This window comes from Lactuca saligna, chromosome 2, assembly GCF_052625555.1.
Source record: "Lactuca saligna cultivar CGN05327 chromosome 2, ASM5262555v1, whole genome shotgun sequence".
Taxonomy (NCBI): domain Eukaryota; kingdom Viridiplantae; phylum Streptophyta; class Magnoliopsida; order Asterales; family Asteraceae; genus Lactuca; species Lactuca saligna.
The window spans coordinates 37281718-37306573 of NC_136418.1; the positions used below are offsets into that span (position 1 = coordinate 37281718).

Genomic DNA, 24856 nt, shown 5'->3' on the forward strand with positions numbered 1-24856 from the left:
CGCCCGAGGGGGCATAAGAAAGGTCATCAGCTGAAAATCCTTGCTCCTCACAACAAGTGCATCCACTTTACTCCCGCTCTAGAGACTTTGAGGATCATTGATGGTCGCTAGGGTAAGGTGCATGCACTTGTTTTGAGGAGCAAGGCTTTTCAGCTGACGGCCGAGGAGGCTCGTGCAACACCTAATGTGGTGGCGGGATCGTTCCTTGTGAGTGGTATCTCTGCTTTGGTATTGTTTGATTCGGAGGCTACCCGATCTTTTATATCTCTTGCGCTCAGCAAGAGGTTTATCGATGCTCCGTGGGAGCTGGATTGTCCATTAGAGGTTGAGATTGTTGACGATCCTCCAGTATTAGTATCTAGGGTTCATCGGGGTTGTGTTATGGTGTTGATCAGCGAATAGTGTCTGATCGATTTGATTTTTATTCCCCTACGTGAGAGCAAAGTTATAGTGGGGGTGAATTGGCTGAGCCCCAGTGGGGTAATTATTGATTGCTAGTAGCAGTTGGTGCGTATCCGATCCCCAGGTGGGGGTGAGTTGATGATTCAGGGATAGGGTGTTCAGCGCGGCCCGATCTTATATTCAGTTGCTAGGGCCAGACGTTATCTTCATTAGGGTTGTTTCGGATTTGTTGCCTATATTATTGATACTTAAGAGAATGTTAAGGTGACTGTGGATGATGTACCATTTGTTTGGGAATATTCGGATTTGTTCCCAAATGACGTGCCTAGAGTGCCTCTAGAGAGGCAAGTGGAGTTTCGGGTTGACTTGGTTTTCAGTGCGGCTCTGATTTCCAAAGCACCTAATTGGTTCGCACATCTAAAGATTCAGGAGTTGTCTACACTGCTGCATGAGCTATTAGATAATGGCTTTATTCGGCCGAGTAGTTTCCCATGGGGAGCGCCGATCTTGTTTGTGAAGAAAAAAGATGGGTCGCATCGGATGTATATCGATTACCGGGAGTTGAATAAGCTAAGAGTGAAGAACCGTTATCCATTCCTGATGATTGTCATTTTATTTTACCAGCTTCAGTGTGCATCTTGCTTTTCCAAGATAGATCTGAGTTCGGGTTATCATCAGATTAGATTCAAAGAGTAGGATACGTAGAAGACAGCCTTCTGAACTCGTTAAGGTCATTACGAGTTCGTCGTGACGCTCTTCGGGCTCACAAATGCTCCGGCTGCATTGATGGACCTCATGAATCCTGTATGCATACCCATGTTAGATCGGTCTGTGATTGTGTTTATTAATGACATCCTAGTCTATTCCAAGACCCAGGAACTGCATAAGGAGCATCTAAGAGAGGTGTTATAGACTCTGAGGATAGAGAGGTTGTATGTGAGGTTCTCTAAGTGTGATTTCTAGTTGTGTGAGGTCGGAAGTCAGGCAGGCCCGATAGTTTTTGGGCGTGGCCCATTGTATGTTTGATATGTATGGCATGAGATATTTTGGGGGACTCACTAAACTTCGTGCTTATGATTTTCAGTTTATATTTCAAGTACCTCCGGATCGAATGGGAAGAGCTCGGTATGATTGCATCACACACACTACGATTTCTGCTTTATATGACTCTAATGTATTGGGATGTTTGATTGACATATTATGATTTTCTTGTATGGTTTTTATATACACGTTTTGGTTGATGGTTTATTATAATTAAAATGTAATTTTTATCATAAGTTTTGGGAAGTTACATAATAAAATTCATAACACTTTACAAATTCATAAAATATTATCAAAACATTTGACTAATCTTAATAACATAAAAATGACCAAAATGCTTTTAGCATCAAGATAACACTCTACAACATAATTAATCTAAACAACCCGTTTCTTATAGTTTCCATTTTAGTTTATAATATAAGTTCATTGCTGTCTTCAATTAAAAATAAAATACGAACAATCAATAAAACATATTAACTTTAAATATATTAACTGAAATAGAAAAAAATAAAATTCAATTTAATTGGTTTGGTTAAAATATATATCAGAATAACAAACTTTGTCCAAATATAATTTGTTTTTATTGAATGATTAATTATTTTACCATATGATCTTCATTTAATTATATATTATAGTTTAAGTGTTTTAGATAAACTTTACATAACAAAAAATATTAAATAAATATATTTACATATTAATTGAATTTAATATGTTTTATTTTTTTTATATATATAAATATTACATTTTCTATGTTTTTTTTGTGTGTTTTTATTTGATTTATAATAATTAATACAAAATTTAAACAACTTTTTAAATACTTCACAAATGTTTCTTATGCAAAGTTTTACAAAATTTGACAAATAGTCACTATAGAGAACTTAACGTCTCTCACGGACATTATACATAAAGACTATTAGTCTGACAATTTTTGTCGAAAAAAAAAAGGACCATTTTAAGGAATTTTTTTGAACCATAAGAAATTGTCTAATAATGTTGAGTGACATGGTTGAATATTGGACATGTTTAATAATAGAAAATAATTAAAGTATAAATTTTGTAATTTGCCTTTAAAACAAAATTGTCTATTATCTTTCTATGCACATGCCTATATACCCATCCTCTCTGTAACCATTCTCATTATTCTTTTATGTTTCCATTATTCTTAACTGTTCATTCGGCTCTAACTTAGATGGGTTTTGTTTAAAGTCCATTTTTTCGGCTTTCCCTTCGATAATATCCTGTCCCAAAACAACAAAAAAACTAAGCAGTCTCTCTTTGCACTATTTACAGTATCTTTCTTTGTAAACAAGAAAACAAGACCAAATGGGGAGGCTTTCGACAATCAAACTTGCAATAGAATCGTTTACACTTGATGGAGACGACATCATTGAGAAACTTATCGACACCTGGGAACGATTCAAAGTCCCAGTTTTGGTGCCATTTCTGAGAACATTGATGTATGTTTCTCTTGCGATGTCTGTAATGTTGTTCATAGAGATGGTTTACATGTCGTTGGTGATTGCATTCAATTATTTGTTTGGAAGAAAGATTGAAAAACGCTACAAATGGGAAGAATTCAAAGATGAGATTGAATCAGGGAGCTTTGTTTACCCACTTGTTCTTGTTCAAATTCCAATGTTCAATGAAAAAGAAGTTTGTTTTCTTTTCATCATTCCCCTTCCACTATGTTTGCTTTTGGTTTTTTGTGCTTTGTTTTTGTTTTTAGTGTTTTTTTTTTTCTTCAAAACAGGTTTATCAGCTTTCCATTGGAGCTGCATGTGGGCTTTCATGGCCGGCTAATCGTATTGTGATTCAAGTTCTTGATGATTCAACGGATCCTATCATCAAGGTAAATAATAAATGTCAAACCTAGTACAATTAATACCGTTTTTTTTGGTGTATATATATATATATATATATATTGTTAGCAATGGTATTTTCGAGAGCCACATAAAAAGTTTAATTTTATTTTCCATTTTGTATCAAGGACCATCTTGGTTCTACTATTATTCATTACGCAATCCAAAATAAAAGTGAAGTATAATTTCTTATTATTGGTTTTTGGAAACGTGACACCAATAACATATAGTGCTTTCTGTTATAAAGGAAAATAAAGTTTGTTTATTTATGACTAAAAGGGTTACAGCATGTGATTATTTATGAGTTTTTAAAATATGAGATTTCAAACATAAATGAACACAATACACTTATTTTCAAACATCTAACTTTATTTATTTTTCAAAAAGAAAAATTGTTTAAATAGAGTTAGAACATTCATTTGTTTAATAATATTATATTCTGTGACTTTACTTATAACTTGTTTAATTGATTGAGTAAACAAAACCTTAATCAGTAGTTTATATGTTCTATTTACCAAAAACTTGGCTATTTATATGAAAAAAAAAAAATCATCATAATTAGATACTGATTTTTGTAAAATTTATTTTACCATTGGTTTGGATTCAAATGGGGGAAGTAGGGTATGGTGCAAGTGGAGTGTGAAAAATGGGCATGTAAAGGTACAAACATACATTATCAAGTGAGAGACAATCGAAAGGGATATAAAGCAGGAGCACTTAAAGAAGGTTTAGAGCATTGTTATGCTAATGAGTGCGAGTATGTGGCTATTTTTGATGCCGATTTTCAACCAGAACCTGACTTTCTCAAGAAAACTATCCCGTTTCTTCATTATAACAGTGAACTTGGTCTTGTTCAAGCTCGTTGGAAGTTCGGTACATATTCCTCTAAAACTTATTTATTGTTTGTTTTATGTCTTTTTCTAAAATTTACACTTAATATTAGACGTTTAACTATAAAATTGGTATGTGGTATGTATAAACGACATCTAATAAACACGTTAAATTAGTCCAAAAAATATAAATTAAAGTGGGCCCTTTTAGAGAGTCGCTTTCCTGTGGAGGCCTAATGTTATAATCTTAGGCGGAGGGAGGATAGATTGTCACATAGAAGTTTTTAGTTTTTTTAAACCATGTAAGTTTAGCATGTCTTACACAACTAAGATAGGTAGTGATAGTTTGTTAATTTAATATGGGTGATTTTGGAGGAAAAAAATTAAAAAAGAAAACAATAACTAAGAACCAATTAGAAGCCATCAATACCCCTTCTCTCTCTTTTCTCTCTCACTATGGTGTTGGCGAAACTTCCCCAACAAGCTCCAAGGCACGAGCCAGGAGGCGGTGTAACACGCTCTAACGATGGTGGTAGCGAGCCTCACTCGCCATAGCATTAGAGGTGGAAAATCTATCTCTATTTTATCTACCTTGAATGAAGATCAGACTAATAAAATGATCAGATGAATTGTTTACAAGATAAAATTGTCCAAAAAAAATATAAACTAATTGGAGGTGAAGCACTTTTTTATGAAAACAAAATTGATTTTATATATTAAATATTAATAAATATAATATACTTTACCCATTTATAAATGCATTACATTAATCATTATATTAATTATATAATTAAAATATTTTTTGAAGTATAAAATAAATGCTAATATGTAGTAAAGATGAATTTTGAAAAAGAGTATTTGGGAGCATTTCAGATTTTTTAGTTTTTAGCTTTTAACAAAACGTTTCAGTTTAAACAAAAAACTTTATTTAACAGTACAAGTGTTTCACTTTTAGTTTAAATAAAACGTTCTAAATATAAAAGTTATTTCATATAGTGTTTAACAGAAAGCTACTCAGCTTTTCAAGTCAAATAACAGAATTATCCTTAAAAATATATTTATATATTTTTTTAAACAATTGTATTTTTATGTAAATTTACATATTTTAAAAGTTTTCAATTGTTCAAACACTCATATAACAAATAAAAGATATAACTTCCATTTATTTGCTCCCAACTTTGAGCTAACCGTTACTTTTGTCATATACACTCCATATATTATATCAATGTGGAGGATAACCATAATATCATTGAAAAACTAGTGGTATTAGAATAACTTTAAAATACGTAAAACAGTGAACTATAATGTTAGTATTGTGTTTCAGTTACTTATTATCTTATCCTCTATATAAACAAGGATATTTACAAGTTTGAACATTTTAAATTTTAAATATTGAAATATAAGAAAATAATCCAATTTTTTATATTATTAAAATGACCATTACTATATAAAAATTTTCAACTAGTTTTATGAAAAAAATAATACACTTGGACTTACAAAAACTTAAAAGATAAGATTTGATAAAAATAAAAAATACTGATTGTATTAGACAATTCGAAATTATAGTTTCAAGAATAGGGGAATGAAAAATATTCGTTGCAATTGAGAAAGCAATATACATTATATATTTATTGATTCCCGGGATGCCTTGTATCGCACTCGATGTATTTTCTATAAAGTGAGAAGAAAATTTTGGTCAAATACATTGTGTTGTAGTCATTTTCGTTAGATATTCTTATCTTATAAACATTATAATTTGTTTTGAAATTTAAATATCTACATTAACTGATAAATAAATTATGTAAATAAAATATAAACTAATTTAAGAAAAGATTATAACTAACACTTTCTCTATCTTCTAATTAATATAGAAATCCAATAGTCATAATTGTTAATTTAAAAAACTGTACATAAAAAGGTCTTTTAAACTTTAATTTATGTTTGTTTTTAAATCTAAAATTATGGAATAAAATTTTATTTTCTATAGAAAGTGAAGGGAGCCCACTAGTTAGACAGATTCCCACGTTTACTGCCACTTGAATTATTTGTCCATTAGTTGGCATATGCTTTTCTGTTTCGTTTGTTATTTTCAAATTATTAGATAACTGTACATAAAATAGTACGCTATAATTTTTTGGTCCCTTCGGTCTCAAAAATTGATATGGCTCTTCCTTATGGTTTTCAAAAAATTACACACTTAGCGGCCTATGAGATTGTTATACCCTAAAGTATAACGCTCTTTACCTCTCCATTTTGAAGAGAGAATCCGCCTCCGCTTATAACCCGACAATCCTCAATTATATCTTCTCCGCCAATGGTAACTAGATCACCACCTTTTCTTTGAGTTTCTAGAAAACCCCACCTAGGGTTGTAAAATCGGGCAACCATGTTGTGTTTTGGTCTGACACGATACTGCACGATAATATTTTATATAACACGAACATGACACGAAATGATTTCGTGTTTTTTTATCATTAATACGAAAACGAACTAATTAAACAAGACAAAGCGACAAATATATCATTACATAACCATTAGTTTATTTAATTCATACTTAATCAAACATAACACGACAAACACATGTTCAATCGTGTCAATTTCATGTCGATTTGTGAACACGAACATGACACGATACGACATCGTATTTTTTAAACTTGACACGAACACGAATTCGAATTTTGATTTCGTCCCGATTTCATTTCGTGTGTATTTTTTTATGTGTCATGTCATAAATTGATACCCCTAACCCCACCCTTGTACAATCTCTCTCTCTCTCTCTCTCTCTCTATATATATATATATATATATATATATATATATATATATATATATATATATATGTGTGTGTGTGTGTGTGTGTGTGTGTGTCTCTATTTCTCTCCGAGATGACCGTAAAGAAAACCAACTTATTACCTTTGGGACCATCATCGAGCAAAAGGAAAGTCACTCATTTTCTCACTCCACCCGCCTAACTCCAACCATGACTACATTATCTGTCTATCATTTCTTGGTATGATTTAATTTTTAAGTATGATTTAAATTTTGTAGTGGTTGTATGATGGATTAGGGTCTTCATTATGATTTAAGGTTGGGGTTTATATTTTAGTGTAGGGATTTCAAATTTATGGTAGTAATGATGGTAATGTGGTATATTGGGTCTGTTAGTATGGTGGTTGGTGGTTGTGTAATGGTGATCAGTGGTGTAGTGGTAATTTTTTTATTAAGAATTAAAATAAAATCAAGTAAGCGTAAACTATAGTTTTGGACTCTATGGTTTACACTAATATCTATTTTAGTCTAACTTAGAGATGTGAAAACGAAGAACCGAAAATTGGTTAAGGAGTGATTGATGAACTAAGAACATATCGAATATCAGTATCCAATTGCAACCGATTCCATTTCGTTTCTATTAGGACGCGTGCTATCTAAGAATGTGTTTAGTAAAGAAAATGGTTCGGACCGGATCACTCAAAGAATCAAAAACCAAAATGATGAATTAGGGGAACTAGACCGAATACCACTAATCGGTTCCAACCTGTTTCGGTTTCGTTTTGGGTTAAAAGTTCATCTCTAGTCCAACTTTTGAACTTTTGACGTGATGCATTCCATGGTTTTCAAAACTTGATCCCCTGGTCCTTAAGAATAAAATTGTCAATTATCATATGTTAAATACATATTGAATGACAATTATACCTTATTTAATTAATATGTTAAATACATATTAAATGACAATACATAAATAATACAGATTATTTATGTAAAATATCAAAGAAGCCTATAAAAGGCCATCAACACTTTGTTTTAGTTTCACTATATATAAAACACGTTTAGGAAGAATAAATGGTAGCGGGTAACTGCTAGCATTTTTTTAAACGTTATGTAAAGTTAGAAGCTCCAAAACATCATTTGTCACACACGCCCATAATATTCTTTACCAAAAATATATCTTTTACTTTTATGATCTAAGATAATTAAAATTATAAATAAATACATATGTGACACATTTATAAACATTTAATTTTTTTTTTGATTATTATGAATAGATTATGATGATATAGCTATTAATATGTTGATAATGTGATATTATTGTCCAACACTATTGAACTCAAATAAGCTAAATAATACGATTTGTGGTGGCGCATAATTGTTTTTGTCCTCAAAAGTAGAGATGGCAAAAACAAAACCATATCCGATGGGTACCCGAAACCCTAATCCGAGTTGATCGGGTAAATCCCCGAGTTGATCGGGCACGGGGACGGAGATGGGTATTACCCGAATACAAAAGATGGGGATGGGGATGGGGATGGTTCTATATGTCAGGTACCCATATCCGTACCCGAAACCGACCCTAATGGGTACCCAATATATATATATATATATATATATATATATATATATATATATATATATATATATATATATATATATATATATATATATAGTGTTACTTATGTTTTTATTTTTAATAATACATAAGCAAATGTTCAGTAGACAAAGTAAAGTTTTTTAATAATCAAACGTATAGTTTTGGGAAGATTTTTAATGTTTTTTTTTTTTTTTTTTTTTTAAAAAAATGATTTCATTTATAACCTTGAATGTTATTATTCGTGTTTGAAGACATTCAGTGATTATAGTGTTTTATATTAATTATGTTAGTTTTTGTTTTGTTGGTTAATATATAATTATGAGTTATTTTTCATAAAAGTTCAGAAATTTGTAATCGGGAAAAATCCCCGATTACCTATTAGGGATGGGGATGGGGATGGGGATGGGGATAGATTTCTAATCCCCGATGGGGATGAGATCGGGTATGAGGATGGGGATCGGAATTCAGGTATGGGGATGAGGAACACGAAACCTGATATACCCGTATCCATTGTCTTCCCTACTCAAAACTCAAAACATTAATTGTTAACATGTTCCTGTAGGTTTCAAAGGGATCCGAAGTAACCGGAATACATCAATAAGAAATTGGATTTTTTTTTTTCTTTTTCTTAAATCTACTAAAACCTTTATCATTTTTTGGGGCGAGGAAGATGAATTAATTTTCTTTTGCTATTCTTTTACTAAAAAGACAAATTTAGTTTCGTCCCATGTTTAAAGCATTAGTATTTACAATTAAAATGTTAATATGAATAAAAAAATATTTTAACTTTAAATAAATGATAATAATTAATAGGGATGAACATATTAACCGAATCAGAACCAAATTAATATAAGCGGACCATTATTACAAAAGGTGGTGTGGTTTCTAATTTTTATGAATCAAAAATACATATTGTTCTCTTTTTCATTTAAAATCTATTTATTATGAGTCGAACCAAATCAATAATATTAATAAATATTTTTAATATAATAAAATATTAAATATATGTAATTATATTAGGAACTAAATTTTTATAGGGTAATTATTTAGAATTGGATGGAATAGGATCTTCTATCCTATTAATGTGGTTATATACTTTTTATAGCAATATACTTTATTTTTTTTTATTTTTTATAGCAAATTACTCATTCACTTTTTATAGCAATGTACTTTATGATTTTAACTTTTTATAGTAAATTATTATTATTATTTTTTTGTCATTTTAGACCATTATGGTTAACTAATATTGATAATTAAATATAACTATTAACTGACTAAATCTTTTAATCAAAACATATATTAACTTATATTCATTGACTAATAACATGCATTAACCGTTTATAATGGTCATGGTTCGATTTTAGCTCACCAAGTCGTCCAATACAGACTCATAATAATTATCATTATCATTATTACAAACTAAATACAATTTCTTACTACTTTTATTTATCTGTGCATATAAAATATAACTTTCACGTTTTCTATGATAATGTTTGAGTATTTGTTTCTTATTAAGTATAAGATTCTTAAAACTCTATCAAATTATAATAATGCATTTATTTTTTGTTGTTATAATATTATATTATAAACAAGCCTATCAAGTTACAATGATAGTTATTTCATATTTGAGTTGAAATGCTATAACTAAGTAGATTTTTAAAAAAAAGTTTGTTTTTGCCACTTATAATGAATAAGTCAATAAAAAATATGCGAGTAGATTCTTATATAACTAAGTAGATTTTGTAAAAAAAAAGTTTGTTTTTGTGACTTTTAATGAACAAGTCAATAAAAAATATGGGAGTAGATTCTTATATAATCTTCCTTAATAAATAAAAATAATTTTACCATTTATCATTCTCTTATACATTATGCTATATGTCATTTTATGGTAATTAAATTAAATTATATCCATATGTTATTTTGTGGGTTTTCCAATTTATTAAATTTCATATAATATATATATATATATATATAATTCATTAATGCAATTTTCATTATAATTTTTAAATTTCAAAATTGAATTCAACTATTTTAGTTGTTTATTTATTTAAATTATTAATTTAAATTTAAAAGATAAATAAAAACTTCAATTTTATTAATTAATATTTTATTATTTTCCTCATAAATTAAAATTTCTTAAATTGTTAGATATATTAATATTTGTTTATTTTTTTTAAATAAACTCATTTAATACATACATCTCACAAATAGTAGTTATTTTATATAAAAATTTATATTTTATAGAATTCTACTAGAAGATTGTATTGTATAATATTCTAAAACATAAATTATTTTGTATGAATAAAATTATTGTTTATTCAACGAATCAAAACATGTATCAAAAGTATCGAACAAGACTTGATGATGTGATATAATAAGGAAAAGTTAAGTTGTGATAATTAGATGAATCTATTTAACACGATTTAATCCCGTGACCTTAAGATTACTTGACAACACGTTGCTATTACACATTGACACCCCTTGGAAATCAAACGTATTATTATATTACAATAATACTTTATAATACCATGTTATTAGTATTAATAATAATGTAAAACTAAATATTTGGTGTTATATTCATTTTGGTCGTTGTAAATTGATTTTCATGTTATAATTGTGAACTTTTGCTTCTTTCTATTTAATGGAAACATATGATGTCACCTTTTACTTAGATCATAGAGTATGAATGGTATATACTTAAAAAGAAGGTTATCATGGTTTGTCAAGGTATCTTTGTGCTCAGTCAGCATGTTCCGATTGTTAATTTACCCGTTAATGAAAATAAATTAATTACTTTTTCTTTAAATTAAAGGATAATAACGGCTAAAGTTTTGCGGCTTGCATTATTTTTAACGTTAGCATGTTCAAATGTTACGTACCCATAACATACACATATAGAAATTCCAACGTTTTCTATGCTTGTCTCATTTATATCGTGTTTGGGGAATATAATATAAACAAGCAGAAACTAATTAATACGTTTTATGGTGGTCATGTCATGATGCTATAGTGAACTCAGATGAATGCTTATTGACAAGAACACAAGAGATGTCACTTAACTACCATTTCAAAGTGGAGCAAGAAGTTGGTTCTTCTACTTATGCATTCTTTGGATTCAATGGTAATAGAAATGTTGTTGGACTTAATTTTAAGGTTCTAAAGCGCCGTTGTAAATCAAAGTGTACCGTTATATGTTTTTTGTAGGGACTGCTGGAGTTTGGCGAATGGCTGCACTTAATGAGGCAGGAGGATGGAAGGATCGTACTACAGTTGAAGATATGGATCTAGCAGTTAGGGCTAGTCTTAAAGGCTGGAAATTCTTGTACATTGGTTCAATAAAGGTAAAACGATTGAAACGTATTACTTCCGGTATGAGTATAACCTTTCTTTGTATCTTAATTTAAGTCTTTATGTTTTGATACGTAGGTTAAAAACGAGCTACCAAGTTCGTTGAAAGCCTATCGTTACCAACAACACCGATGGTCTTGTGGTGCGGCAAACCTTTTTAGAAAAATGGTTTATGAGATTATCATAAGTGAGGTAACATCATTATTCTCTTTCTCCTTTAGTTTGAAGATTTGTGAATCATTTACTTTGTTATCCAGAAAGTTACATTGTGGAAGAAGCTACATTTAATATACAGTTTCTTCTTCGTAAGGAAGATTGTGGCTCATATTGTTACATTCATGCTCTATTGTGTTGTAATTCCTATATCTGTGTGGGTACCTGAAGTTGAAGTTCCAAGGTGGGGTACGATTTACATCCCAACCATCATCACTATCCTAAATGCTGTTGGGACTCCAAGGTTTTTATTCTCTAATATAGTTACTAGTCTTTTTACTAGGAATGGGATGTTTGAAATACTTCCATCCTCTTTTGTAGGTCCTTATATTTGGTGGTATTTTGGATTGTAATTGAGAATGCTATGTCCCTCCATCGATGTAAGGCTACGTTTATTGGACTCTTTGAAACTCAAAGAGTGAACGAATGGGTTGTAACTGAAAAACATGGAGATGCTTCTAAGGATAAAATCGGAACCAGACAACATGGAAGACTTAGCTTCAAGCTAAGTGAAAGGTATTTATCCTTAACAAGAGAAATTAAATATCCTTCTACTTTTGTTCATACTTATTATTTTACCCATGTGAAATAGTGACAAGTGTCTTAAAATGTTATTAAGTTTATGAAAATGTTACTCTTGTCACCATTTCATATAGGTACGAGGATAAGTATAAGGCATATAAAGTTCACCTTAAAAGATTTCATTGTAATAAATACTATATATAATACAGAGAGTACAAAGATAACATAACAAGATATGCTAAAATACAGAGACTAGATAAATACAATAAATAACTATGATTTATCGCTAATACCCCCGCAAGCGTAGAGGTGGGGGACCAACACCCAGCATGGCTCGAAATTTCTCAAATAGAATCCTTGGAATACTTTTGATCAAGATGTCTGCTATCTGTAAAGAGGTTCGCACAAAACGCGTGTATAGCTGTCCAGAAGCAATGAGCTCACGAATGAAGTGCTAGTCAATATCAATATGCTTAGCTCTTTTGTGTGAAATTGGATTCTGACCGAGAAATAAAAAACTTTTATTGTCACATAACAACATAGGTTGATTAGGTTGAAGAGCATAGAGTTCACGTAGTAAATGAGTTATCCACACTATTTTCAGTAGCTGTGTTTACCATGGTCCGGTACACGGACTCACAACTAGACCTGGAGACAGTAGGTTGTTTCTTAGCATTCCAGGAAACAAGATTACCACCAAGAAATATTGAATAGCCATAGGTAGACCTACAAGTCTCAATACACCTAGCCCATTCCACATTCGAATAGCCAAGGATTGAAGATGATCGTGGATGAGTAAGGTACAACCCGTAAGTTAGGGTGCCCTTAACATATCGTAGAATTCGTTTAACTGCTTGAAATTGATCAATAGTTGGAGCATGTAGGAACTAACTAGCTTGATTAACAACAAAGGACAAGTATGGACGAGTGATGGTGAGGTATTGTAGGGCGCCAACTAATGATCGATAAGTAGTAGGATCCGAAAATGGAGAGCCAGTGGAGATAAGTGCCTCGAAAGTGGCTAAAGGCGTAGAAACAAGCTTAGAGTATAGTAGGTTGGCTCTAAGTAAAATATCATGGGAATACTTGGCTTGTGTCAAAAATCAACCATCATCTGTATAGGAGACTTCAAGACCCAAAAAATAATTCAAAGTTCCATGATCTTTAACAGCAAATTCAGAGTGTAATTTGGAAATGAATTTGCGAATGAGAGAAGGATCATTAACTCTGAGTATAATGTCATCAACGTATACCAACAGGTACAAAATATATGAGTGACGTTTAAAAACAAAAAGTGGGGTATCTGCTCGACTGCAAACAAAGCCAAGGCTAACAAGAAAGGAGCTGAGACGCTGAAACCAGGCACATGGCGCTTGTTTAAGACCGTAGAGGGCTTTGTGAAGTTGACAAACATGATTAGGAAACTATGTGTCAAAGAAAGAACAATACGGACAGCTGCAACCTTAACCACAGGACTGAAAGTATATGTATAGTCAAGATCAGAAATCTAACTGAAACCTTGTGCAACTAAACATGCTTTGTAACCTTGTACTGTGCCATTAAAGTTATACTTAATGTGATATACCCATTTTGATCCAACTACATTTGAGTTGAGTGGATGAGGAACCAAAGGCCAAGTGTTATTAGAGCGTAGTGCATGCATTTCATCTTCCATAGCGGATAGCCAACGTGGACTTTTAGAGGCAGACTTAAAACCATGAGGCTCTTTATCAGCAACAAGTAATTGATGCAATGGTGATTGTTGGAGATAAGCAAGATCAATGAAATGCTTAGTTTTGAAAATACCTTCCCGGGATCGAGTCACCATAGGATATGTGCAAGATGAAGGTCTGAAAGGCATCGTGACTAGAGGCTGGTCTGCATTAGCAGGATGTACAGGTGGTGCTTCATTATCTATCGAGGATGAAGGTTGTGATGGTATAACTTCAGTAAGTTGAATAGTATTCAAAGGAGTGGGGGCCGCTAATGAAGAGCATAAGACACATGGAGATATTGGAGCAGAAGAAAGCGTAGCCAATGATGGCTGTGAAGCTGGTTCCGCGAGAGGTGGAGCTGGAGAAAGTGACGTGGCAATGTCATCAAACCAATAAAATACCAAGGTGGCCTTATCGGATTGAGAAGTGAGGTCACTAAATGGAAATTGGGTTTCATCAAACACAGCATGGCATGTGGTATAAATTCGACTAGATGTCGGATCCAGACATCGATATCCTTCATATTGAGAACTATAACCGATAAAAAGACATGGAGCACTTTGAGGTTCCAATTTATTTGCTGCATAAGGACATAAATAAGGAAAGACAATGCACCCAAAAGCTTGAAACACATTATAGCCAATAATCTTGGAAGGCAGCCCACAAAGTTGCTGGAGCTTGTGCATTAAATAAAATAGTAAGACCCATTTCAGTAAGATGCTTGTGTTTTCGTTCTGCTCTGCCATTCTTTTGAGGATTATAGGCACACGAGAGCTCATGATGAGTCTCATTAGTGGCAAGAAGTGAGTGGACCCGATTATTAACAAACTTAGTCCCACCATCACTCTGAAAAACTTTTATTTTGCAGGAGAATTGAGCTTGTACAAAGGCTAAAAATGTGGTAAGAGCATGGAAGAAATCAAGGTTTAACTTTAGAGGATGAAACCACATAAATCTTGAGAAGTCATCAATAAAATGCAATAATATATATAACCATCTGTAGATTCTATGGGTGCATGTCCCCAAAGATTACAATGAACTAAATCTAGTACTTGTAGTGATTGTTTGGGCTTGATTGGAAACGGTAGTTTTTTACTTTTAGACAATTGACATGAAGAATAAACATGTGGTGTAGGTAATAAAGATGTAATAGACAAAACACCTGATTTATTAAGTAATGAAATAATGTCAAATGAAACAACCCCTAATCGATTGTGCCACAATTCATATGATGCACATATTTTGGAAGATTTAAAGTAGAAAGAAAAACTTGATGTCCTTGCTTCAGCACATATAATTCGTTCTCACATTTCCCTTTGCCAATATTTCCTTTGTTACCTGATTCTAAATTACAAAAAATGGATTGGAAAATAAAACATCAATAGGAGCATCATGAATCAGCTTACTAATGCTTAGGAGATTATCGGTTATATTAGGGATAACAAGAACATCAGATAACTTGATGGCTGGAGATAGAGTTTTTGTGCCAATATGGGATATAGAAGAAGAGTTACGATTTGCAAAGATGACTTGATCAGTACCAACATAAGGAGTTGTGGAGTCAAGATTCGTGAAACTGGATGTCATGTGTGATGTTACCCAAGAATTGACATACCAATCAGGAGAATTGTTGGCGACATGACATTGAGCTTGAAAAGTGTGAGCAAGATTGGTGGTGGAATCCGATCCTCGATTTGCAAAGGTGCTCAATTGGGGACAAGAATTTGCCTAGTAGCCATTTGATGGGTCTTATACATAAGAACATCCTATGTGCTCATACAAACCCTAATGCTTGGATCTAGGTTTCTCTATTGTACATGAAATTCATCCAAGACTCAAGAACCCTAATCTATCATTTGCATTTTAGAATTATCACATAATAACAGATCTAGATGATTACCTCATGTGGAATGGATTGAATCTTCTTATCTTTGGTGCTTAGAGTCACAAGTGTCACTCCTCTAATAGCTTACAAACACCACAAGAAAGAGAATGACTTATGAAAAGGAGTAGAATCACCAAAAACGTCCTAGGGTTCTTCCAAGAGAGTTCCCCAGGTTTTTGGGGCTATAGGGGTCCTTATATATTGAGGCAATTAGGGTTATCAGGTAGGGAAACCTAATTTGACATCTTAGGCCCTAAGCAGCCCATGGACTCGCATTAGAACAACCCTTGGACGAATTCCATATGGGCTTCCCGTAGAATTCGTCCAACCTATGTTCCAAGGTGATCCATAGCCCAATTGCAACTATCTTATAATTACAATTCCAGTCCCCCTAAGTTTAATTAATGTCTTTTAGTCACAAAACTAGTTCTTAATTAATTCTTGACTAATATTAATTAAACAATATGATTTCTCCTTTAATATATTATTCATATAATATATTAATAAATCATAATTAATCCTCTTTCTCCATAAATCATCCTATCAACTTGCTTTGGTGAAGGCAACCCAAAAGGACCATACACAACCGAGTCAAGTACATACCAAATATAGTTACGGGCTTAGTCATTAATCCAACAGTCTCCCACTTGGATAACTCTAGTGACTATAATGTAAGTACAATTCGATCAGTAATCGTAGCTCTCAAAGACGCTGTCGAACTCTAATCTTATCAGCAACCTGCCTTTAGATAAGGGATCATATATTCCTCCATTATAGATATTGTATAGACATGAGAGATGGATTATAATCATTCTCTCAGTCTATCTGTTGTTTACCGATTTCTGATTTATAACGACTGACAACTAACTACAACTGAACACATCAACTCAGTCCCGGCTTGGCCATGCGCTTAGGGTGTCATCCCAAAATCATCGAGGGGCCCACAAGTATCGCTTTTATCCCATTTTGGGTAAAAGGAACGGATAAAATTTGACTCAGTGCTCGATTGTACTCACTCACCGAATCACACACAACAATACATTTATAACACCAAGTTACTGGTGCGTTCACATATTATCAATGTGTAACCGAATCGCAAGATACAACTCACACATCTCAGTTTCAAGAATATAAGATATTATCGTCTCACCAATCACTCATGATAAAATCCATGAAGCGATCCAAGTGAGAGTGGGTTTAATCCAATACTCTAATCTTATAGTAGCACTCATGAACCCTGCTACAAATGTTTCCTATGTCTAAAACACTTTAGACAATCTATAGTCAGATTCATGACAATCTTCTTTCATTCCTACTTCCAAAGAATGAGCGACTATGGAGGGTTTGAATAATCTTATTATTCGGGAAGTCAAAACATGCAAAGTGAAACACAAGAATAATACTAATCCTATATGGTCCCAAACCTTTGAGTATAAGTAAAACATTTTATTTAATCACCATATTGATTACTCATTATTTGTTGTTTCGGGTAATCGACTCCTTACTTGAATTATAACAACAATTGTCCCATGCTCTTAGCATACACACTATGTTTACCTATGGTCCTTACTTTGTGAAATAGTATAATTGAATAAAATTTTCAATCACCCTCATTTCACAATTCCTAATCCATTAGTGTAAGAATAAAAGTTCTCGCCACTCCTATAATATGTTAGATTCGAACATATTATGCAACGGTCATTTCGTAATGTCACGACACAAAAGTCACCAAGACTCGGCCAATGAAATTACAAAATGCTCTATTGGAGATTGTTACAAGACAATTCCATAGTCATGAAGTCTCACATTCAAAGTACATTCCTTTGAACATCCTTCTTGCATAGAAGTGTCTAATCTAAACATTGATTCTCGATATCCAACTCCATATATGGAAACATTTCCATATTTTCCATATGACAACTCATTCTAAATAGAATCTTATCTATTTATAATAATGTTAGTATGGTCCATCCATGACTATACTTCCAGCTGTCCATAAGCGACCAATCGTTGGCGAACCTTAGATTGTCCTTGACAGTTGTTTAATTAATTTAGTCAAAATCGGTTCTATTCCCTTTTTCCCTCTAAATGCCCTAGGCATTTGTAAAATTTTAGAACGGTCAAATATTACAGCATATACAATCAATCTTATACCCGCAGTATGTGGGATACGATTTATAATGAAAAACATGATACTTCACTAGTTTCTTGTTATAATATTGCCATAATGTTTCTATTTGTCATGTTCCTAAAATTCGAACTACGAAGAGGGATGTCGTAATCATAATCGAACTTTGAGAATGCAAATAATAAATATATCCTTGACTAAATTCAATTAAAATTTCTCGATCTAAGCTTTTAGATTTGGAAACGAAGTATAACATTATCTCCCTTAATTATAGCAAAAACAACTTATAACATTCTCTCCCTTAATTATAGCAAAAACAACTTTTCAACCCCTGCAACTTTGTAAAATGAAACTTTTGTTTTTCTATAATTAATATTGCCAACTTGCAATACTTAAAATAATAATCATGCTCCCACTAACATGATGATTATATCCATTCCAACATAACATTTATGTTTCCGCTAGCTTTGACACATATTTAGAAAACAGTTGGACTTCTAGAAGACAATACTTATTGACTTCCAAAGTTCATATTTTCAATACGATGTGCTTTGATAAGCCTTTATCTAAGCTTCTCAAACTCATACACCTTTCCTCAGCCAACTCACATGTGTGTCTAAACTAATTCATAACTTATATTACTAAGTCCCAAATGTTCAGACCAATTGCCAAATCTCACAATTCTACCTATGAAGAGGGATACCGTAATCATAATCGAATTTGAGAATGCAATTTACATAATCGCTATCTCCTTAAAATCTCTCTTAGTGAAAGAATTTCCTCACAATCATTTTCATGAAGGAGAGAAACCTTACGACACTTAGATTTTATGGTGTATGTGTTCCTATCCATGTGAATTTGTCATAACCACAATCATAAGATAATGTTTGTGACAAATCCAAACTCTTATGGACAAAACTTGTTCATTCTTAATTTCTTGCCATTAAGGGTCCTACCATTGCTTGCAAGTTATTTAGCAACTCACCTATACCAATCAATGTACTTTCATTGAACAAGGTGCGTGCCTTATGCAGTCTATTGAGAACTCGTACAACTCATATGCATAATCAGTCAATTGGATTGGCACATAGATAAAATTTTCTCAACACGATGAGTTACAATCCTCAAGTTTTGTGCTAGTGTTTAATAGGTTTACTTCTTGATTTTTTCTTGAAATGTTTCAAGATCTTTAGACTCCTAGTGATCTCTTGACATATTAGATTCTCTTATCAAGAAACATTCCTTGACAAAAACAAATATCCAAGAGTTAGTGTGTGTCTATATCAAGACAAAATTATGCGCAATTTGGTACTAGTTGGTCTTTGTCTTATTCAAGATATCACAACTTACCAAAATGTGCAAGTGTAAGAACATTCCTACTTAAGATTATGTCACTCGGGTCACAATCATGGAGTATGACTCTAAGACTTGATTTTGGAACGAAGTACGATATATCTTATTACCTTTACCATTTCAATAATTCTCCATTACTCTTCTTAGCCAAACCAGTGAACTAAGGTATCCTTAGAGGATGAATTGTAATATGGTTCTTACGATTACCAAGACGATCATAAAACATGATACAATAGTACTATCCCTTCTTCTTAGATTGGAGAAACTTTTTATCCTTCTGCCTTTATTGATTCTACTTATTCGTTCAACCATTCATTAAACTTTTTCAATGATTCAGAATTACACTTAATCTTATAAGTATAACCACATTTACTAGACCTTTAGTAAATCATGACAAATAATGTTATTATTATTTATGGTTGACTTGACTAGTGCACAACATTGTGTACTAGTTCCCTTAGTCCTTCACTTGACTCACATAAGGAATTAGTTTTAATTACTTAAGTACCAAGATTTCCATATATCATACAATACAAGTTGTATGATTCCAAGTTTCTGTCCAATTGAAACTTAGGCGATGGGAACCTTTCCTTACTTAGAAAATTATGACACTACCATAAATAGCATGACTAAGAATCACATCCGTTTCAACATTGCTAATAATAGAAATACACAAACATCATTTTTTCATACATGTTATTGCAAGGATAAATAAATAAGTCAAAATCAAAATTTATTTTATTGTGGAAAAATTTGTCCTTACAATGCAACTCAAATGAAATACTACGCTATTACATTTCTTAGCAATCTATCCTAACTCTAAAGGAGCAGCTCAAAATCTGATCTTTGAATCCGTGCGATCGAAATCCATTTCTTCGTGATCAGACTTAGCCACTTCTTCCTTTAAGCTTCCTTTCTTTTCTTCGATTCTATAAAACATCAAAAATGTAATCTTATCACATAATGTATCAAGAATCAAAAATAGGAACTTATAGAGTTAGCTAATGGATTTTACCTGAAGTAAAGCCATACGTCTTGACTCTCCCATCTCTTAGATCTATTAGGTAGACAGGACAGCTTCGTCTCCAATGCCCATTCTCTTCGCAATAAAAGCAAATTGACTCTTTTGGAATAACACACGGAACCACTTCAGACTTTGCCTTTTTCTTATGATCAAACTTTTAGACCATGGCATGCCTTTCGTTGCCATTGCCTATGTCCATGGAGGTTTGGAAGGCAGATCCACCAATCAACTTTGCTTCTCCATTGTGCCAAATCATTGTTACTTCAACAACAACAAGCAAATAGGTGAGATCGATGAGGGTCACGTCGTGGTCTATCATATAGTACTCTTTTACGAACTCACTATATGAGTTAGGAAGTGATTAAAGAACCTAGTCAACAACCAACTTCTCACAGACTACGACTCCCAACATTCTTAACTTATCAATGTGTGACTTCATCTTTAAGACGTGTGCACACACTGGCTTTCCTTCTTTATGTTTACTTGCCAAAATGGCTTGAGTAAGCTTGAACTTTTCAAGCCTTTGAGCTTGTGGGTTAGGGAGAACAATAGGAGGAGGTGGAGGAAGTGAAGCATGATCTCTTGTTCCTCGATCGAATCGTGGAATATCATCTTCATGTGGAAAGCTTGTTCCATGGGATTTAGGAAGACCATAGTTGTCATACTTTGACATCTACAAAACGGGATAAAATTCAAGTTAGTTGATTGATTCAGTCCTTAATAAACACCCAAATGAGATATTAAGGCTAGGACCCAACACAATACTCTACAACTTGGGAGAGGGATGTCGTAACCCAAATTGCAGAACATTTGAAGGTAAGTGAATGACAATTCACTATTTTTCCACCATGAAAAATGAAAAAGAGATGAAGTTTTAAATGTATTGAAAACTCCTAGATTCTTTGAGATGCATTGAACTTTTCAATGGCATGTTTAAATCTCGATATGCCACTTGATTTATGACTGGGATGCCGAGGATCACAAAACAGGGTGTGAATAACCATGCAAACTTACATGGTTCCCCCAATGTTACAGTCACCTATTCGATATGCCGGTTAACAACACACGCTCCACCAAACTATGAAAAACATCGAGTCACCCTTTTCTACCTTTGCTTATAACCCATTTAGTGTGCCGGTTAACCACACATGCTCCATTAACGTCTTAGCAAGGGTACAAAGTATAATTTCATGGAATTGCATCAATTCATTTTTGCCTAAAGTAACTAAGATTGAGAATTTTTTTGTAAAACATTTAGTTACTTTAACATTTATTATACTTTTAATGAGGAGAGAGTTTGCCCTATCATACCCATTTGGCTAACGACCCTCCACCAATTAAGGAACCGGTGGGTGAGAGTGGATACCCATTAAATGGCCATTTTATAAGCCATAACCTTATATCTCACTTATAAATCGACTTCATGAATGAGGCCTACTAACGATAAGACTAGCAGTTTAAGTTATACATATATAATATTAGAATTTTAATGTTATATATAGTATAAGGGTGTATTTTACACTTTTAAAATACTAGGTGGTCTAATTTAATAAATTACACTTTTAATTTATTTAGAATTTAAAATTTTAAAATTAAACTTTTAATTTAAAATTTAAATTCTAAAACTTGAGGACAAGTTTTGAAACATTTCAAATCATTAGGGTTTAGAATTTAAATATTTCAAAGTTAAACATTTTGATCAAAAATTTAAATTTCAAAACTTGAGGGCAAGTTTTTGAATCTTTTCAAAACACAAAGGATCAAATAACAAATAATTTTAAATTAAACAATTAATTTAACGAATATCTAAATTTGACCTAATCAAGATTATTTACAAGATAATTTACCAAATAATTTAAATAATCAACATTTATCATATAAGGATATTATTATTCAAACAATTTGAAATTATCTTTTGTTTTGGTAAGGATAATCACATAGAAATAATAAAATTCGGATTGTATCATAAGAAAATGATTTTAGCAATTATCCTTCAGCAAAACAGCAATAAATCCCGAAATATCCTCTGCCTGACTCCCGGACTCGCGAGTCACTACCTCGACTCGCCGAGTTCGGCTGACTCACCGAGTCCAGATACTAACTCGCCGAGTCGGGTCGGGCAGACGCTAAAAACTCGATTTTCAGTAGACAAACAAACATTTCATCACATACAACAGAAACTAATCAAGGCTCTGATACCACTGATGGGTTTTATACATAAGAACAGCCTATATGCTTATACAAACCCTAATGCTTGGATCTAGGTTTCTCTATTGTACATGCAATTCATCCAAGACTCAAGAACCCTAATGTAGCATATTCATTTCGGAATTATCACATAATAACAAATCTAGATGATTACCTCCTGTGGAATGGCTTGAATCTTCTTCTCTTTGGAGCTTAGAGTCACAAGTGTCACTTCTCTAATGCCTTACAAACACCGCAAGCAAGAGAATGACATATGGAAAGGAGGAGAATCACCAAAAACGTCCTAGGGTTCTGCTAAAAGATTTCCCCATGTTTTCAGAGCTATAAGGATCCTTATATAGTGAGGCAATTAGGCTTATCAGCTAAGAAACCCTAATTTGACTGCTTAGGCCCTAAGCAGCCCATGAACTCCCTTTAGAACAACCCTCGGACGAATTCCTTATGGACTTCCCATATAATTCATCCAACCTATGTTCCAAGGTGATCCATAGTCCAATTGCAACTATCTTATAATTACAATTCCAATCCCTTAAGTTTAATTAATGTCTTTTAGTCACAAAACTAATTCTTAATTAATTCTTGACTAATATTAATTAAACAATACGATTTCTCCTTTAATATATTATTCATATAATATATTAATAAATCATAATTAATCCTCTTTCTCCATAAATCATCCTATCAAGTTGCTTTGGTGAAGGTAACCCAAAAGGACCATGCACAACCGGGTCAAGTACATACCAAATATAGTTACGAGCTTAGTCACTAATCCAACACCATTTGTCCTACACAACTGATAATGAGGAGGGAGACTCCCCCTTCCCCAACCACCATTATGAGCACCCTTTTCTCGTCCTGAGTATCTGCCACCAGATGAGTTATCACAAAAGGAAGCAACAGAGGATGGGAACTGGCGAGTGGCATTGAAAGAAACTGTAGGAACAGTAGTTCCATGGATCGTTTTTAGAAATAATTCATGAGATTCAGCTTCGGATACGAGGGTACGAAAGTTTGGAGCTGGTTTGAGGGCACGATAAGTAGTGGAGAAGGTTTCAAAGGAAGCTCCAAGCCCACATAAAAACCAATGGTTTTTATCTGTATCATCAATAAGGCTGTCGATAGCGGCTAGCTGATCACAGATGGATTTGAATTTTGCACCAAACTTTGAAATGAAGATGATCCTTTTTGAAGTTGACACAGACTGTCTTGAAGAACGTGCATACGTTCTTGAGAATCTTGTTGATAGCAACTTGAAGATCATTCTGTAGTTCGTGAGTTGTGGTAAGACCTAGGGTTTCGGCTATTGCAACTTTGGTGAGAGAACCTTGAATGATGAGAAAAGCTTTCTGATTTGCTTCGAGCCAGGAGGTGTACGTAGGGTTTCGGGCAGAAACACCAGCAGCTTCAGGGGCTGAAGTTTTTGAACGGGTGACTGTGTTGCCATCAATGTGACTCGATAATTTTTGATAGGCGAGAAGGGTGAGAAGATGATTGCGCCATAGTAAGGCATATAAAGTTCACCTTAAAAGATTTCATTGTATTCAATACTATATATAATACAGTGAGTACAAAGATAACATAACAAAATATACTAAAATATAGAGACTAGATAAATACAATAAATAACTATGATTTATCATAAATAATAAGTAGGAAGATAATATAACATGGTATTTAATTTCACCCTTACTAATGGTTTATTTTAGAAAGACTAGTAAACTCTAGGTTATTTCAGAAAAACTAGTAAACTAAAGAATGATTATAAGGAAAACTTTGAAATACTCCAACCAAATGTTCTTATTTTCTCAAACACATCAACAAATATTTTTCATACATACATGTTGGATTCTTAAAGAAATTTCTTTTTCCCCTTGACATCCTTATCGATTACCAAAAATTTACTAATTAAGACCACCATTGTGTTTAACTTTTTGGGGATAATGACTTAAGAGTGTAAGGTATT

The 24856-nt window shown here is 32.7% G+C and overlaps 1 protein-coding gene across 3 annotated transcripts in view; it reads left to right on the forward strand.

Annotated features, from left to right (window-relative positions):
- Positions 1-2551: 2551 nt before the first annotated feature.
- Positions 2552-24856, forward strand: part of LOC145030870 (glucomannan 4-beta-mannosyltransferase 9-like) — a 28526-nt gene continuing 6221 nt past the window's right edge. For 2 of the 3 annotated variants that reach the window (XM_078979308.1, XM_078979309.1), the window contains exons 1-8: positions 2552-3096; positions 3194-3292; positions 3923-4175; positions 11508-11618; positions 11702-11838; positions 11924-12037; positions 12103-12302; positions 12380-12574. In XM_078979308.1, the coding sequence (XP_078835434.1) occupies positions 2767-3096; positions 3194-3292; positions 3923-4175; positions 11508-11618; positions 11702-11838; positions 11924-12037; positions 12103-12302; positions 12380-12574 (1439 nt within the window). In that variant the 5' untranslated portion in view covers positions 2552-2766. Of the gene's footprint in view, positions 3097-3193; positions 3293-3922; positions 4176-11507; positions 11619-11701; positions 11839-11923; positions 12038-12102; positions 12303-12379; positions 12575-15163; positions 15426-24856 lie in introns of those variants that run through there. The other variant, XM_078979310.1, reaches the window with a different exon arrangement.